This window comes from Myotis myotis, unplaced genomic scaffold (genome assembly GCF_014108235.1).
Source record: "Myotis myotis isolate mMyoMyo1 unplaced genomic scaffold, mMyoMyo1.p scaffold_m19_p_2, whole genome shotgun sequence".
Classification (NCBI taxonomy): domain Eukaryota; kingdom Metazoa; phylum Chordata; class Mammalia; order Chiroptera; family Vespertilionidae; genus Myotis; species Myotis myotis.
In genome coordinates, this window is record NW_023416324.1 from 22,435,197 (window position 1) to 22,454,349 (window position 19,153).

General features: G+C 41.2%; 1 protein-coding gene across 5 annotated transcripts in view; it reads left to right on the top strand.

Annotated features, from left to right (window-relative positions):
- Positions 1-19,153, top strand: part of LOC118676946 (protein argonaute-3) — a 112,842-nt gene that overhangs the window by 78,840 nt on the left and 14,849 nt on the right. For 3 of the 5 annotated variants that reach the window (XM_036351611.1, XM_036351613.1, XM_036351615.1), the window contains 5 exons: positions 2,632-2,766; positions 3,039-3,172; positions 8,025-8,209; positions 16,646-16,805; positions 18,110-18,200. In XM_036351611.1, the coding sequence (XP_036207504.1) occupies positions 2,632-2,766; positions 3,039-3,172; positions 8,025-8,209; positions 16,646-16,805; positions 18,110-18,200 (705 nt within the window). The remainder of the gene's footprint in view (positions 1-2,631; positions 2,767-3,038; positions 3,173-8,024; positions 8,210-16,645; positions 16,806-18,109; positions 18,201-19,153) is intronic. The other 2 variants (XM_036351612.1, XM_036351614.1) reach the window with 2 other exon arrangements.

Consider the following 19,153-nt stretch of genomic DNA (forward strand, 5'->3'; position numbering starts at 1 on the left):
TCTGGATGCAACAATGTTGCAATTATAGAAGCTAATCAAACCCCAGGTACCTGCTTTCAGCCGGCCTGGCCTCAGAGCTGGGAGCGCCAGTGATAGCAACAATGTTTCAATTATAGAAGCTAAACAAAACCCAGATACCTGCTTTCATCCAGCCACGGCCTCAGCAGGAGCTGGCTCTCAGCTCCAGTGACAGCTATAGAAGGTAAATAAATCCCAGAATAATAAAAAAAAGAAGGCTGGGTGCTTCAGTTGCCGGCCAGCCTGAAAACGGCCCTCAGCCCCTCACCCAGACTGGCCAAGCACCCCAGTGGGACCCCCACCCTGAAGGGGGTGTGACTAGCTGCAAACAGCCATCATCCCCTCATCCAGGCTGGCCAGGCACCCCAGTGGGGACCCCTACCCTAAAGGGGGTGTGACCAGCTGAAAACAGCCATCAGCCCCTCACCCAGGCTGGCCAGGCACCCAAGCGGGACCCTCACCCTGATCCGGGACACCCTTCAGGGCAAACCAGCCAGCCCCCACCTGTGCACCAGGCCTCTATCCTATATAGTAAAAGGGTAATATGAAAACTGACCCTAACAGCAGAAAGACTGGGAATGACTGGTCACTATGACACACACTGACCACCAGGGGGCAGACTCTCAATGCAGGAGCTGCCCCCTGGTGGTCAGTGCACTCCCACATGGGGGAGCTCTGCTCAGCCACAAGCCAGGCTGATGGCTGCCAGTACAGCAGTGGTGGTGGGAGCCTCTCCTGCCTCCTCAGCAGTGCTAAGGATGTCTGACTGCAGCTTAGGTCTGCTCCCCGCTGGCAAGTAGACATCTCCCGAGGGCTGCCAGGCTGCCAGAGGGATGTCTGATTGCCATCTTAGGCCCAATCCCCCGGGGAACAGGCCTAAGCCAGCAAGTGGTCACCCCCGAGGGGTCCCAGACTGCGAAAGGTCACAGGCTGGGCTGAGGGACCCCCTACCCCCAAGTGCACAAATTTTTGTGCACCGGGCCTCTAGTATATAATAAAGGCATAATATGCTAATTAGACTGGACAGCCAAATGACCTTCCAGCTATCATTCTGGATGTCATTCCAGACGTCCTTCCGGATAGAGCCACGGGGGCTGAGACAGGCAGTTAGGGGTGATCAAGCAGGCACACAGAGTGGTTAGGGGCAATCAGGCATGCAGAGGTGGTTAGGGTGATCAGACTGGCAGGCAAGTGGTTAAGGGCGATTAGGTAGGAAGGTGAGCGGTTAGGGGTGATGAGGCAGACAGGCAGCGGTGGTTAGGGATAATCAGGCAGGCAGGCAGATGAGAGGTTAGGTGCCAGTGGTCTCGAATTACAAGAGGAATGTCCGACTGCCACTTTAGGCCCAATCCCACAGGGTTGTGAGAGGGTGCACCGGGTCTCTAGTGTGTGTGTGTGTGTGTGTATACACACATATACATACATATGTATATATATACACACATATATATATACATGTGTATGTATATATGTGTGTATATAGCATGCTATAAACATGAATTGCACTCTGAGATCCAAGTCTACACTGAATTATGACAGATTCTTTATGTATGAATAGATATAAAAATTATAATTTGTATTTCTTTTTTTTTTTTTCTTTCTTTTTTTTTTTTTTAAATATATTTTATTGATTTTTTGCAGAGAGGAAGGGAGAGATAGAGAGTTAGAAACATTGATGAGAGAGAAACATCAATCAGCTGCCTCCTGCACATCTCCTACTGGGGATTGTGCCTGCAACCCAGGTACATGCCCTTGACCGGAATCGAACCTGGGACCTTTCAGTCCGCAGGCCGACGCTCTATCCACTGAGCCAAACCGGTTTCGGCTATAATTTGTATTTCATACTGGCTTTCTTACCTGTCTCAAGTGTATCCCATTAAGTAAATTTTGCAACATGGTACTTTTTATCTGAAAATATTGAAGTAAAATTTTTAAATACATTTATTGATTTTAGAGAGAGAAAGAGAGAGAGGTAGAGAGAAACATCGATGAGAGCGAAACATTAATTGGCTGCCTTCTGCACACCCCCTACTGGGGATCGGGCTGGAAACCCAGGCATGTGCCCTGACCAGGAATCAAACCGTGACCTCCTGGTTCATGGGCCCACGGTCAACCATGGAGCCACACCATCTGGGCTTGAAGTAAATTTTATATAAATTATAAATCAAATAATTGGAAGAAAGCCATAGTAATTAGAGGAAAAATTGTTATCAATATTTGCTATTCTACATAGTTTTAATAGTATATTGTAGGCTAGGTATTTCTTTCTCTTGCAATCTCTAGACCACCCTCTCCAAAATATATTATGTTTAATCATATAAAATTACCATTTTCGTGTGCCATAGATAGTTGAAATTTCTTATTATTCAATCTAATACATTTAAATTTTCTATAAATTACCAGTAGGTTCACAGACTTCCTGCAATCATTTATGATCTGTGAACCCCGGGTTAAGATTCTCTGCTCTATAGCTTAGGGTACCATTAACAAAACCTATTGTAAAACATGTTGACACAGTGAAAGGAAAAAAAAATAGAGAATTCTAATACGTAAAGCAGGAGATTTGGAGGAATTTTTTTTTTTTTTAAGTAACTACTAACTTTCTGCTCTTAGGTAAGAAGTGCAAATTATGAAACAGATCCATTTGTTCAGGAGTTTCAATTTAAAGTTCGGGATGAAATGGCCCATGTAACTGGACGCGTACTTCCAGCACCTATGCTCCAGTATGGAGGACGGGTAAACCTCTTGGTAGTTTTTAATTACAAAAATAACAGTTTCTATGTATGGAGATTTCTAAGTCTTGAATTTGAAAATGTTTTATTGTTTCAATATTTTTTTGTTTCAAGGTGTCTTCGCTTGGGTTTAGTAGAGTTTTTTTCTATGATAACAAAGTATAAATAATATTGATTTAGAATAACCTATTCCATGTAGAATATTAGATATATATATCAGCTATTGAAATAAACTATATTAAGTGTTTGTTCTTTTCTGCTGTATTTCTATTTCTCCTTTTTCTGTAGAATCGAACAGTAGCAACACCAAGCCATGGAGTATGGGACATGCGAGGGAAACAGTTCCACACAGGAGTTGAAATCAAAATGTGGGCTATAGCTTGTTTTGCCACACAGAGGCAGTGCAGAGAAGAAATACTGAAGTAAGTCTTGTCATTAGTTTGGCTTTGAAACCGTTTTGTTTTTAAATTTTGTATTTCAGTTTTAAATTATTCAGCTAATGGTCTAACCCATGTTGCCTCAGTATGACATGTACTTAATCGCTGAGCCTTTAAAAGTGTTTCTTCTCAATATTTTGATGAAGATTTCTGAATTTGTTAATCATAAATTCACTAATTCATTCTTGTAGACATCCTAATACAGTGGTCGGCAAACTGCGGCTTGCGAGCCACATGCGGCTCTTTGGCCCCTTAAGTGTGGCTCTTCCACAAAATACCGACTTCTGCACATGGGCCACGAAATTTCAATCGCACTGTACATGCACGCCCGCACGTGGTATTTGTGGAAGAGCCACACTCAAGGGGCCAAAGGGCTGCATGTGACTCGTGAGCTGCGGTTTGCTGACCACTGTCCTAATAGACTAGCTTAGGTGGTATAGCAGGAGCATCATTGACTGTAGTGGCAACTACGTTTAATTCCCAACTTTGCTACTTCCTAGCTTTATTACCATGGATAATTTTTTAATCTCAATTTTTACCTTTTTAGAATAGAGATAATAGTACTAAATAAGATTCTTATTTCTCATTCGAGTTCCTTGAAAGAATGGCTTAACTCCTCATTTCCACTTCCTTACTTTTCAAAGTTTGGCCTCCATCTCCACCATTTTCCCTCTATCCCAGATTTTTCCCCTCAATTTGTAAGTGCTCGCCAATCTTCTGTTTAAATTTTAAGAAACACCCAGCCGGCATGGCTCAGTGGTTGAGCGTCAACCTATAAACCAGGAGGTCACAGTTCGATTCCCAGTCAGGGCACATGCCCCAGTTGTGGGCTCAATCCCCAGTGTGGGGCATACAGACGGCAGCCAATCAATGATTCTCTCTCATCATTGATTCTCTCTCTCTCTCTCTCTCTTCTCTTTCCTCTCTGAAATCAATAAAAAAATATTTTTTTTAATATATTTTATTGATTTTTTACAGAGAGGAAGGGAGAGGGATAGAGAGTTAGAAACATCGATGAGAGAGAAACATCGATCAGCTGCCTCCTGCACATCTCCCACTGGGGATGTGCCCGCAACCCAGGTACATGCCCTTGACCGGAATCGAACCTGGGACCCTTCAGTCCGCAGGCCGACGCTCTATCCACTGAGCCAAACCGGCTTCGGCTAAAAAAATATTTTTAAAAAAAAAGATAAATTTGTAAGTAACAAGCCCTGTCTCGTTGCTCAGTGGTTAGAGCGTAGGCCCACGGACGGAAGGGTTACAGTTAGATTCCCAGTCAAGGGCACATACTCGATTGCAGGTTCAACCCTCCCAGCTCTGGTTGGGGTGAATTCAGGAGGCAGCCAATCGATGTATCTCTTTCACATCAATGTTTGTCTCTTCTCTCCCACTTCTCCCTCTCCTCCACTCTCTCTAAAAAAAAAAATCAATTGAAAAAAATCCTGGGTGAGGCCGAAGCCAGTTTGGCTCAGTGGATAGAGCGTCAGCCTGCGGACTGAGGGGTCCCGGGTTTGATTCCGGTCAAGGGCGTGTGCCTGGGTTGCGGGCACATCCCCGGTGGGAGGTGTGCAGGAGGCAGCTGATGGATGTTTCTCTCTCATTGATGTTTCTGACTCTCTACCTCTCTTTCTTCCTCTCTGTAAAAAATCAATAAAATATATTTTAAAAAAAAAATCCTGGGTGAGGATTAAAAATAATTAATAGCCCTAACCGGTTTTGCTCAGTAGATAGAGCATCAGCCTACGTACTGAAGGGTCCTGGGTTCCATTCCGGTCAAGGGCATGTACCAGGGCTCAATCCCCAGCCCTGGTCAGGGCACATACAGGAAGCAACCAGTCAATGGGTCTTTCTCACATCGATGTTTCTCTCACTCTGTCTCTCCCCCTCCCTTCCTCTCTCTGTAAAAAAAATAATGAATGAATGAGTAAATTTGAAACAAACAAAAACATCTTCAGTTTTTTAATTTACCTAACTTATTCTCTCAGGCTTCCAGGCTTCCATTCTTTCTCCTTCCTAGAAATTTTAATGCTCTGCTGAAACTGGTTTCTGGAAGATCTCCAATCTTTGTGCTTATCAGTTCTAATGGTCTCGTCTCAGCCATTATTTTTCTCAGAATTTGTGCAGCATTAGATACAGTTGACTACTTTTTAAAAAAAATTTTTTTTTTTTAAATTTCAGAGAGAAAGGGAGAGGGAGAGAGAGATAGAAACATCCACAATGTCTTCCACGCCCCACACTGGGGATCGAGTCCATAACCCAGGCATGTGCCCTGACCAGGAATCGAATTGTGACCTCCTGGTTCATATATCAACACTCAACCACTGAGTCACGCCAGCCAGGCTTTTTATTTTAAATTTTGTGTTGTTGTTAATCCTCACCCAAGGATATTTTTTCCATTTTTTTAGAGAGTTGAAAGGGAGCAGAGAGACAGAGAGAAACATGGATGTGAGAGAGACAACATCGATTGGTTGCCTTTCCCATGCGCCCCAACTGGAGCCGGGGATCGAGCCTGCAACCGAGGTACGTGCCCTTGCCCGGGAATTGAACCCTTCAGTCCACAGGCCAAAGCTCTAACCAGTGAGCCAAACTGGCTAGGGCACAATGACTTATTTCTAACCTTCTCTCCATTCTTGCCTTCCATGTTCCTTTTTATCATATTGACTTCTTCTCTGTCTCCTCTCATTTGGGACTCTCAGGTCTTTGGGCCTTTAGCAGCCTCAGGGGCTTCTGCTGTCGCTTTTCTTTGAGCAGCTGTGCTGTTGTGAAAGAGTGCCAGTTCCTCTTGTGACTAACCCCATTCCAAACTTTTAGACTTCTCTTTGACAAAGAATAACATTAAAACTCAGTACGACATTTCAGATAATTCACCTGCCTCTTAAGTCATTTCATTTTCACATATTTGGACAGAAAACTGAAGCACTGCATTTCTTATATCTCCCTGGCATTGTTTTCCATTTCCACTTATGCTACTCTTTACTATCTCTGCTCATCTAAATACTATTCAATCTGCCCTGGCCAGGTGGCTCAGTTGGTTAGAGCATCATCCCATACACCAGAAGGTTTCAGGTTCAATTTCCCGGTCAGGCACATACCTAGTTTGGGTTCCATCCCTGGATCGACATTTCTCACATAGATATTCATTCTCTCTCTCTCTCTCTCTCTCTCTCTCTCTCTCTCTCTCTCTCTCTCTCATATTCCAAAATCAATTTTTAAAAAACAAAAAACCATGTCCTTGGATGAGGGTAAAAAAGAAAGAATAAATAAATAAATGCTATTCAATCGTCTGTCATTTGTGACTCTGGAAATAATCTCTTAACTCTAAACATACAAATTTATTAATATCTTTATTTACACTTGTCACTTTCTGCGTAAAAATTATAATTATTTATTTAAATTTATCTCCCCTCTAGAATCTAATTTTCTTAATAAAATGATTGGTATCTAATTTAAATCTCTATTAATAGAGCCTATAAAGTATGCCCATAACGAATAATTCTTTGTTTTTGTTTTAATTTTTCATTGATTAAGTTATTACACATGTGTTCTTATCCCCACATGACCCCCCATTCCCCCCACTCATGCCCTCGCCCACCTAACGAATAGTTCTTGAGTCATTTAAAGACCAATTTACCCAGGTCAAATCAGAATTTACCTTGTTTCCTTATGTGAAAAATAAAAAAAATTTATTTAATTCTGTTCACTCCTTTTTATTGGCTCCATATATCTAAACATATGTTTTAAGGTTCACTTACTATATTTTTCTCTAAAGTTTTTATCCCCTTGCTTTCAAGTAAAACGTCATAAGGACAGTTTAACTACAATGCTACGATTATTTTACGTGACCTCTAGAGACCAAAGAAAAACCCTCCAATTTTTTTTCAAGAAGAAGAAGGGAATTCCTACAAACCTTATCTCTGCCCTCATGAAATCAGAGTGTTTTTCATCAAAGATAACTGAAATCCTTGACTTAGGACCTTATGTGTTTTTAAAACAAATAAAGTTATTGTTAGACCTCAACATCATTATTCATTTATCCTAAGCTAAATGGAGAATTTTGGTTGAATATGAAATTATTCGTCTTTTGTTTGTTTTTTTCAGTGTGGGTAAAAATACTTAAAAGTGCTGCCTACTTCATTTGTTTTTGAGCATTGGTTTCGTTTTTCTTTTTTAATCTTTTCTGAGAAAGCTAATATTATGGAAGGAAAGTCTGGACTAAGTCAGAGTTCTGACTCTGTCATTTAATCATTTGACTTTGGCCAAATACTTAATTACTCTGAAACTGTTTCCTGACCTATAAAATGGGAATAATACCTGACCTACCACTTCTTTTTTCATGACCTACCTCTTATGAATCTTGATCAATTTAGGAAATGTACAGTAACTTAAATTTATCAAGGTCTTACCATGTCTTGGGCAGTGTGCTAAGTGCTTTGCGTGTATTATCTCATTTTATTTGCACACCAACTCTATCCTGGAAGTAATCATTTTACAAATGAAAGAAACTGAAAAAAATTGCCTAAAATTTCAAAGCTAGTAAGTAACAGAACTGGGATTAAAACCTCTCATGGTAACTCTAGAGCTGAGCTCTTAATCAGCACATTTATTACTAATGCCCTTTGTAAACTACAAAATGCTACACAACTGTATAGTAGTGTTAGTTTGCAAAATAGATTACTGACCCACATTGTCCTAAACATCAATAGTGTGGTGACCTCTTCATTTATGGAGTACATTAATCTTTGCTTCATTCTCCATTCCCTTCCCAAACTTTCTATTACTACTTTGTAGGTATTGATGATTAGACAAATGTTTTATATTTAGTGATTGCTCCTTCTAGGGGTTTTACGGACCAGTTGCGTAAGATTTCTAAAGATGCAGGAATGCCCATCCAGGGCCAGCCTTGCTTTTGCAAATACGCACAGGGGGCAGACAGCGTGGAGCCCATGTTCCGGCATCTCAAGAACACGTACTCTGGACTACAGCTCATTATTGTCATCTTGCCAGGGAAGACGCCAGTATATGGTAAGAATACCTTAAGATTGCATTTTCCCTCAAGTATATGATGTTCCTTTTAGAATGATGCTAAAACATATCCTAAAACTTGCAAAAATGTTATAGCTTACAGTGTTTAAAACCATGTATTGTTATTTTAAAAAGACAAATCAGTAGATCAAACTAAACGGTCTATGAAGAGACCTGGTGAAAAGAATTTTGGTAGTTAAAGTAGGCATTATAAAACAGTGGTTAAGCTTTCCCTGCCGATAGTGCTCTCGCAAACGTGGTGAACGTTCCTAAAACCCACTGGACATTCTGTAAGAAGTGTGGCAAGCATCAACCCCACAGGGTTACCACACAGTACAAGAAGGGCAAGGATTCTCTGTTATGTGCAGGGAAAGCGGCATTATGACGGGAAGCACAGTGGCTATGGTGGGCAGACTAAACCAGTTTTCTGCAAAAAAGGCTAAAACTACAAGAAGATTGTGCTGAGGCTTGAATGCGTTGAGCCCAGTTGCAGATCTAAGAGAATGCTGGCTATCAAGAGATGGAAGCATTTTTTTTTTAAATATGTATATATATATATATATATATATATATATATATATATATATATATATTTGTAATTGAAAAATAAAATTTTATTTTAAAAAATAAGTTTAAAAAGTATGCATTTGGTCATTCAAACAAGCAAAATATATTTGGTCTTCATCCACAGTTCTTGGCTCACATCTCTTCAAACCCTTGGAATTCTTTTTTTTTTTTTAATATATTTTTTATTGATTAAGATATTACATATGTGTCCTTGTCCCCACGTTACCCTCTACCCCCCACCCCCCCACCCCTGCTCATGCCCTCACCCCCCCGTTGTCCATGTCCATTGGTTAGGCCTATATGCTTGCATATAAGTCCTTTGGTTGATCTTTCCCCTTTACGCCCACCCTCCCCTACCTTCCCTCCAAGTCCCGACAGTCCAATCAATGCCTCTCCGTCTCTGGATCAGTCCTTGTTCATCAGCTTATGTTGTTCATTATATTCCACAAATGAGTGAGATCCTGTGGTATTTATCCGCTCTCAAGTTCCATCCATGCTGTGGCAAATGGTAAGAGTTCCTTTTTCTTCTTCCTCTTCTTAAAGAATACCTTTCAGCATTTCATATAATGCTGGTTTGGTGGTGATGAACTCCTTTAGCTTTTTCTTATCCGTGAAGCTCTTTATCTGACCTTCTATTCTGAATGATAGCTTTGCTGGATAAAGTAATCTTGGTTGCAGGTTCTTGCTATTCATCACTTTGAATATTTCTTGCCAGTCTCTTCTGGCCTGCATGGTTTCTGTTGAGAAATCAGCTGACAGTCGTATGGGTACTCCCTTGTAGGTAACTGACTGTCTTTCTCTTGCTGCTTTTAAGATTCTCTCTTTATCTTTTGCTCTTGGCATTTTAATTATGATGTGTCTTGGTGTGGTCCTCCTTGGATTCCTTTTGTTTGGGGTTCTCTGCGCTTCCTGGACTTGTAAGTCCATTTCTTTCACCAGGTAGGGGAAGTTTTCTGTCATTATTTCTTCAAAAAGGTTTTCAATATCTTGCCCTCTCTCTCCTTCTGGTACCCCTATAATTCTGATGTTGGTACGCTTGAAGTTGTCCCAGAGGTTCCTTACACTATCTTCATATTTTTGGAATCTCTTTTCTTTTTTCTTTTTCGGTTGGGTATTTTTTGTTTCTTTGTATTTCAAATCTTTGACTTGATTCTTGGGATCCTCTTTTCTGCTGCTGGATCTCTGTAAATTATTCTTTATTTCAGTCAGTGTATGCTTAATTTCTAGTTGGTCCTTTTTCATGTCCTCCATGGTCTCCCTATACTTACTGAGGGATTCATTAAATTTATCGGCGGTTTCCATAAAATTCTTGAAAAACCTTATAACCGTGGCCTTAAACTCTATATCCAATCGTTTGCTTTCCTCCATTTCTGCCATTTGTGACCTGTTTCTTTGTCTCCGCATTTTGGCAGCTTCCCTGTGTTGATGGAGTGGCCCTGTGCGCCAGGTGTCCTGTAGGGCCCAGTAGCTCAGCCTCCCCAGTTACCTGGGGTGGACACTCTTGGTGCACTCTTGGTGCCTTGGTTGTTGTAGAATCACTGGGAGGAATTGACCTCCAGGCCAATTGGCTGTGAGAATCCGCTGTGTCTAAAGTGGGAGAACTTCTGTGCTGAAGACACCCTTCTGGGGCAAGACTTGCTTCAGTGGGGCTTTGGTGCTCACTGAGTCTGCTCCCTGAGTGCGTCCCTTATGGATCTGAGGAGTTGCAGTCTGGATGGACCCCCTCTGACCACTGGGTACAGTGGCTCCTGGATCTAAGGAGGTGCTAATTCAGCCTCTGCCTGAGGCCACACAGCAGGAGCCACGAAGAGGCTCAGCTGTGAAGCAATGCAAGCCGCTGCGGGGCCTTGGGCCTTCTCTTGGAAGTTCCAGGTCTGCCTGGTTCGGCTGCAGTTAGGTACATTCACATGCAAAAGCCTCTGCCGCAGCCTGGGTGGGGCGGGGTCTCAGGGAGTCAGAGGGCGGAGAAAGCAGCCATGGCCGATTCTCCGCCCGGAGTCGCGCATCTCAGTGTTCCGGTAACGGCTGCAAGCACCCCTGAGGGAAAGCCGCCCTCAAGTTCGCTCGCTGCCGGACAGACCAGCTTCTCCCCGTATGAGACCTGGGTCCCCAGAGACCTCCCGGAACCGGAGTTCAGAGCCGTCGGGAGTTTGTGATTCAAAAAGACAGCCGCGTCCTCAGGCACCACCCCCTTTCCTCGCGCCGTACCTCTGCACTTCACCTCCGCAGCGCCTCTGGCTCTCAGCGTGCTTTTCTTTCCTTCTAGTTGTGGAATTTACACTCAGCCAGCCTTCCTGTTGTTCTGGATGATGTTTGCTCAGTCCTTTGCGATAATTTTCAATTGTTGTGTGAGGCGATAATTTCCCGGTGTTTACCTATGCCACCATCTTCAAACCCTTGGCTTTTTAAATATATTTTATTGATTTTTTACAGAGAGGAAGGGAGAGAGATAGAGAGTTAGAAACATCGATGAGAGAGAAACATCGATCAGCTGCCTCCTGCACATCTCCTACTGGGGATATGCCCGCAACCCAGGTACATGCCCCTGACCGGAATCGAACCTGGGACCTTTCAGTCCGCAGGCCGACGCTCTATCCACTGAGCCAAACCGGTTTCGGCAAGAGATGGAAGCATTTTAAACTGGGAGGAAATAAGAAGAGAAAGGGTTAAGTGATCCAGTTCTAAGCTTCATATTTTGTTTTATTGTCTACTAGAGGCCCGGTGCACAAAAATTTGTGCACTTGGGGGGGGGTCCCTTAGCCCGGCCTGTGCCCTCTCGCAGTCTGGGACCCCTCAGGGGATCCGTCCACTTGCCAGCGGGGAGCAGGCCTAAACTGCAGTCGGACATCCTTAGCAATGCTGAGGAGGCAGGAGAGGCTCCCACCACCACCGCTGTACTGGCAGCCATTAGCCTGGCTTGTGGCTGAGCAGAGCTCCTCCCACGTGAGAGCTCCCTGACCACCAGAGGGCAGCTCCTGCATTGAGAGTCTGCCCCCTGGTGGTCAGTGTGTGTCATAGTGACCAGTCATTCCCAGTCATTCTGCTGTTAGGGTCAGTTTTCATATTACCCTTTTACTATATAGGATAGAGGCCTGGTGCACGGGTGGGAGCTGGCTGGTTTGCCCTGAAGGGTGTCCCGGATCAGGGTGGGTGTCCCGCTTGGGTGCCTGGCCAGCCTGGATGAGGGGATGATGGCTGTTTTCAGCTGGTCACACCCCCTTCAGGGTGGGGGTCCCCACTGGGGTGCCTGGCCAGTCTGGGTGAGGGGCTGAGGGCCATTTTCAGGCTGGTGGGTGACTGAAGCTCCCAACCTCTCCTTTTTTTCTTTTTTTTTTATTCTGGGATTTATTTACCTTCTATGGCTGTCACTGGAACTGAGAGCCAGGTTTAGCTCTGAGGCTTGGCTCCAGCTCTGAGACCTCGGCTGCTGAAAGCAGGCATCTGGGTTTGTTTGGCTTCTATAATTGAAACGCTGTTGCAGCTCCAGCTCTGAGGCCCAGCTGGCTGAAAGCAGGTACCTGGGGATTGTTTAGCTTCTATAATTGCAACATTGTTTCTTAGAGTGCAGCTCAGAGGCTGGCAGCGGCAGGCTGGGAACCTTGGCTTCCTCCACCACTGGAGCAAGCAAGCCTCCTGTTCACTTCAGCTGCCTGGCTTTCGGCTGCCATCTTGGTTGGCAGTTAATTTGCATATCGCCCTGATTAGCCAATGGGAAGCGTGTCAGAGGTATGGTTAATTACCATGTTTGTCTATTATTAGATAGGATACTAATAAAAGGGTAATATGCTAATTAGACCAGATAGACCGGACATCTTCCTGTCATCCGGTCCTCCTTCCGGACAAAGCCACGGTGATGGGGGCTGAGGCATAGGTGATTAGGGGCAATCAGGTTGGCAGGAGCAGTTAGGGGCAATTAGACCGGCAAGGGAGAGCAGTTAGGGGCAGTCGGGCAGGCAGGCAGGTGAGCGGTTAGGAGCCAGCATTCCCGGATTGTGAGAGGGTGCAGGCCAGGCTGAGGGACCCAAATTTCGTGCACCGGGCCTCTAGTATGACAATAAAATCTTGAGGATATGTTCTATTCAACAACAACAAATAAAAACAATGGTTAAAGGAAGAATCATTAAAAATGCTATTGCTCTCCCTCTCCCTTTCTCTCTCTAAAAAAAAAAAAAATTTTTAATGCCATTGATCACTTGATTATCAGTATAATATAGTGGTTATGGAGTCAAACTATGGTTCTGGAGTTAGACTGTGCTGCTTAATACCCAGGTACTGCCAGATACAGTACCTGTGTGTGATCTAGGTAAGTTACTTAAACCTTAGTTTTCTTATCTGTAAATTGGGATGCTAATAACTAATCCCTACAAGGTAGTTGTAAGGATTAGATAAATTTTCATATGTAAATGACCTAGAAGAAATACTTATAGTAAAAACTCAGTAAAGTTTAGCTTTTTTATTATAAACCAATTAAACTTTTGTGTGATTAATAAGTTAAATATAAATCATTGAATTATGGAAAAACACAAAGAAAGTATAATTTTCAAACTACTGAATGGAGTATAATCAGTTAAGCTTAGAAATGATGGAATTCACAAAGGAAAATTATTAGATTTGACTACATAAAAATTAAAATTCCTGTATGTCACAAATGTGTAACTAAAATTAAAAAGGAAACCAATAGAAAGTGAAAAATATTTGCAGCAAATAGAGACAATAAAAGTCTAGTTTATTATTAGTTAAAATATTTATATAGATGTTATTGTGTTCAACAAAGGAAAAAATTATTATATTCTTTTAAATTAATGTGCAAGGAATATAAACCAAAATTTCTCAAGAAAAAAACGAAACAACTAAATATATAAGAAAACGTTAGTTTTCACCAGTAAAGTACAAATTAATTTTAAAAATTTTAAAATTTAGCCCAGGCCTGGTAGCTAAGTTGGTTAGAACATTGTCCTGATATGCCAAGGTTGCAGGTGATCCCTGGTCAGGGAACATACAAGAATCAACCAATGAATGCATAAATAAGTGGAACAACAAATTGACATTTTTTTTCTCCTCCCACTAAAATCAGTAAGTAAAAAGTTAAAAAAAAGAAAAAGAAAAATTGTATGCTACTAAATTAGCAAATATCCTCTATAATAAAAGCGTAATATGCAAATCGACCAAACGGCGGAATGACCGGTCACCTATGACACGCACTGACCACCAGGGGGCAGGCGCTCAACGCAAGAGCTGCCCCCTGATGGTCACTGTGCTCCCACCAAGGGAGTGCCGCTCAGCCAGAAGCTGCGCTCACTGCTGGCTAGCGCAGCGGCGGTGGCGGAGCCTCTCCCGCCTCTGCTGCAGGTGGGCAATAAGGAGGGTTTGGGCTTAAGCTGGTAGGTGGACATCCCCTAAGGGGTCCTGGACTGCAAGAGGGTGCAGCCCGGGCTGTGAGACTCTTCACCCTTCCTGGCGCGCCCCCCCCCCCCCCGTGCACAAATGTTGTGCACCAGGCCTCTAGTATTTAAATATTATAATACCTAGTACTTGTGAGTATGCAGGGAATGTAGAAATTGATAGCATCATTCTCATAAAAAAAATATAAAATGTGTTTTTAGTCTACAATTCAGTATTTCTAATTCTAAAATGGGTTCAAAAGAAAGAAAAATCTCCATGCACAAAACTTTTGTAATGACATTTAAAAACTTAAGAATTGGTTTTATATGAGTAAGTTATAGTATGTTGATGAAATATTATACAGTGATTTAAAATGATGGTTATAAAATTAAAAATATATTTAAGTTGTGACAAAATACAGAAGGGTTTAAACTAAAAGAATTTATAAACTCAGTAAGAAAAAAACTTAATAAACTAAAAAAATGACACAAGACATAAAACAGAAAAACAAATGCCCTTGACTGGAATCGAACCCCAGACCTTCAGTCTGCAGGCCGACGCTCTATCCACTGAACCAAATTGGCGAGGGCTTGTATTTCTTCATTGACTAATGAGGCAGAGCATCTTCTTCTCACATAGGCCATGTCCTGCAAATCTATAGAATCGTAAATCATGCCAAAGCCAGTTGCCTTGCCGCCTCTAAAATCAACTCTGAATCCAAACACAAAGATGGCATTTGGTATGGTCTTATACATTTTGACTAGTTTATCCCAAGTATCTGTCTTAGATGCTGTTGCCTTCCCAGGGTGAAGGATATCAGAGACCGTTTGTTTACGCTGAAGTAGTTTGTTGGTCATGAACTTCCTGGTCCAAATAGTTACTGTGTCATTTATGATGGCGACTGATCTTCAAGGAGCCAGGGAGGAAAAGAACTAGATTTTATTTTCTAGAACAATTTTAGATTTAGAGACAAACTGAGTAGATAATATAAAGTTCCTATATACCTCCCCTCCCCTGCATATATATAGTTTTCCCTATTAATACTATCTTGGTGTGGTACTTTTAATGAACCAATATTGATAAATTATTATTAACATATTGTCCACAGTTTGTTAAGGTTCATTCTTTGTTTTGCACAGGTCTATGGGTTTTAATTAATTAATGCCTATTTCTCTGACTACACTATAAGCTTTGTGAGGACAGGAACAGTGTCTCTATTAACTCACTATTGTATATATCCAGAGCCTTGCACAGTACTAGCATGGATTAGGTGCACATTAAATATTTGTTGAATGAATGAATAAGTATTTAAGGAAGGCAATTTGTTAGCATGTTTAAAAGTGTTAAATATATTCTGAGGCTATAGTTACACATCCAAACAAAAATAAATATACAAGGATACTATCCACAGAATCATTTTAAATAATGAGAACTGAAATAAGCTAAAAATATATCAGTGTGTGACTGGTCAGATACCTCATGGCATTTAAAAACAGGATAACTTCAACCTATATATTGAGATTCAGAACATACTGTATTATTAAGTGAAAATAACAAGTTGCAAAATAGAATGTATAGTGTGTTCTCAGTTTTCATTTTAGAATGCTTCCCGTGTGTTTTGTGTAAGAAGTTAAGTACACTGAACTCTTTGTGGTAGTTCTAATGGCAGAGAGAGGGAAATGAACAGGGGCCTTTTATTCTTTACACTGTAGTCCCTCTGTATTTTTTAAATTAAATCTTGGAGAATAGGATTGAAAGCTGTAAATATATCAGAATTATAACTGCATTAAAATCATATAAATGAGAAAATTACTGAAGAGAATACAGTAAAATGCTAACAAGGGATTATATATTATATTTTTCTCTGCATGGTTTATCAGTTATTGTGGTTATTGTGTTTTCAGGATTATAAAAATAAACTTTTTTACTAGTACACAAAGAAGAAAACAGTTGAAAAAATTATCAGTAAATGCTTGAGCTGATCTTCAAAGCAACACAATAGGTCCTCAGGTTATATCGGAGATCTGTTCCTACGGTGCCACGTAACGCGAATGCGATTTTCGCTGTAAGTCGTCGGAACCCACCTACATAAGCACCTACGTCACTCACATGGAGCACATACACACCAGTAATGAAGTGAAACAGTAAAAAAAATTTAAAAGAAAGATAACAATTCCTGACCTTTACTTGTGGTAAATAAATAATAAAAAACATAAAGCACATATGTACATACATCAAAATGACGGAACTTTTTTTTTTTTTATAAATAAATGGGAGATGGCAACGTAACCACAAAACAACGTATGTCGAGTCCAACGTAACCCGAGGACTGTCTGTATACATTATTAACAGCATTGTTTTAGTGTTGGTGTAATTTTTGGTGCCCTGTAATACAGTAATGTATTTACAGTGAAGAAATACAGTAGCTTAATTTTCAGTGAATTTCAGCCTTTTTTCTAACTAGAGGTATCTGCATTTGTTCCATAGCGGAAGTGAAACGTGTAGGAGATACACTTTTGGGTATGGCTACACAGTGTGTTCAAGTCAAGAATGTAATAAAAACATCCCCTCAAACTCTCTCAAATCTGTGCCTAAAGATAAATGTTAAACTCGGAGGGATCAATAATATTCTTGTACCTCATCAAAGGTAAGTGAAGCCAATCGCTTGATAAAATATTATTTTTTAGCTTAATTTTTCTATAGATTGTCACATCTAAAATCTGTTTAGAAACAGCTTTGATGAATCCTGCCATGGGAGATGAGGAGACATTTTGGCAAAGAATTAAAAGAGTTGGATTAGCAAGATTAAGAAATTTCCTTTTAAAAACCCCTACCCACTTCCATTTTCATTTAGTATGCAAAATACTTCTTGCCTATCTAGAAAGTATAGAGAGCTTTATTTCTTACTGGAGAGCCCAGAATTTTCTTATTATTTGCTAGTCATCTACAACTTATGTCATAAGCCCATTTACTGAGGAAATGAGGGAAGAATGGATGGTGGGGGGATGGGCAAGGAGGATGTCAATTCATTTTATCAGTTAAGAAAGCATATCAACCCCTGCTGCAGTCAGTGGGACAATGGATGTTACTGTGGATCGCCATCATATCTAAGCTCTTAGGAAGTATGAGACTAATGACCTAGAAACAGGTACTGGGGAAGAGGCTGTTATTTGGAGAATTGAACAGCAGGTGTCTTTTAATAGTTGAAGCAGCTAGGGCTTTTTTAAATATCTTGACCAGTATGCACACAGATAAGCATTATAATAAGGATGTGTGTTTGACATAAAGCTCTTTTCCCCTATTTTTCCTTGCTGCCTCTACTTCCTATTCCTATTAAATATGAGATGAGATTCATAAGTGAGATGAATATAGAATGTTATCAACAAGCCCAAGAACTAAGAAATAATCACTTGAAGGATATAGTTGCAGAGATAAAATGAACTAACTACTTTATAACTGTTAATTATATGTTACTCAAATTTATATTTTTGGCCATGGGAGGGAGAGTAGTAAACTCCCATAGTCCCTCTCAGTGTATAGTTTAATTATCTTTTTTTGCCTTGAGAGATTACATAAGCTTAAAATATAAGTACATTAAAGAAAGATCGATACAAAATGGTGGATTAATATGAGGAAGTCTAGCATTTTATGCTTATTATGAAGAATGCTGGCAGCAGTTTCCCTTTGCAACCACCATCACCACTACTTAAGGCAGAAAACTGCTCTGAATAAGACATTGGATAGACCTACTGGGACAGCTTTTACTTCATTGGCCAGGGATTCATGAACTAAGAGAATAAAGCTGTCAATATTTCAGGCCTATGAAGCTGTCGATATAGGACCTTCTCAGTGCTGTGTCAGCAACTTGCAGTTGTGTTACAGTAGTGTGAAACAGATAAATGGATAATGAAAAAAATGAATTATCTAACTCTTTTAAAAAATGTGTTTAAGACCTTCTGTGTTCCAGCAACCAGTGATCTTTTTGGGAGCAGATGTCACTCATCCACCAGCTGGTGATGGAAAGAAGCCTTCTATTGCTGCTGTGAGTGTCATTAAGCTGATTTATCTTATCTAAAGTTTAAAGGATTATTTGATTTCAACTTTTTTAATTTTAATGATATTTTTTTGAAACCACTTTTATAAATATACTAGAGGCCCAGTGCACGAAAATTCATGCACTCAAGAGGGTCCCTCAACCTGGCCTGTGCTCTCTCGCAGTCCGGGACCCCTCAAGGGATGTCCACCTGCCTGTTTAGGCCCACTCCCCGGGGGATCGAGCCTAAGCTGGCAGTTAGACATCCCTCTGGCTTCCCAGGAGCTATTGGGGGATGTCCAACTGATGGCTTGGGGAGCAGGCCTAAGCTGTCAGTCGGACATCCTTAGCGCTGCCACCGAGGTGGGAGAGGCTCCCGCTACCACCGCTGCACTGGCCAGCTGTGAGCCAGCTTCTGGCTGAGTGGCGTTCCCCCTGTGGAAGCGCACTGACCACCAGGGGGCGGCTCCTGCATTGAGCATCTGCCCCTTGGTGGTCAGTGCGCGTCATAGTGACTGGTCATTCCACCGTTCAGTTGATTTGCATATTACTCTTTTATTATATAGGATAGAGAAAAAGTCAACTTTCATAGGTTCTTTGGATTTTTTGAGAAGAATGATTTTGCTCTGGTTTGAGGGCTACAAGTTCCATATTAAACCAAGTTTATTAATGATATTGCTCAAATCTTTATTTTATTCCCTACTTTAATTTGTCTATTTGATCTCTCCATGATTGTATATTTCAGTTACTTTGTAATTCAAAAAGTTTGCTTACATATCTCAGTACTGTCTTTGATACAGAAAGATGAATTACATATAAGATTGGTGGGTTGCACTTTTTTCAATATAAATATCTCCCACCTTTGTCCAGTTTAATACTTTGACCTAAATTCTTTGCCTTAGTCCTACTTTTAACATCTGCCTACTATAGGTTTGCCCACTTCTATACTTACAATTTTTCCA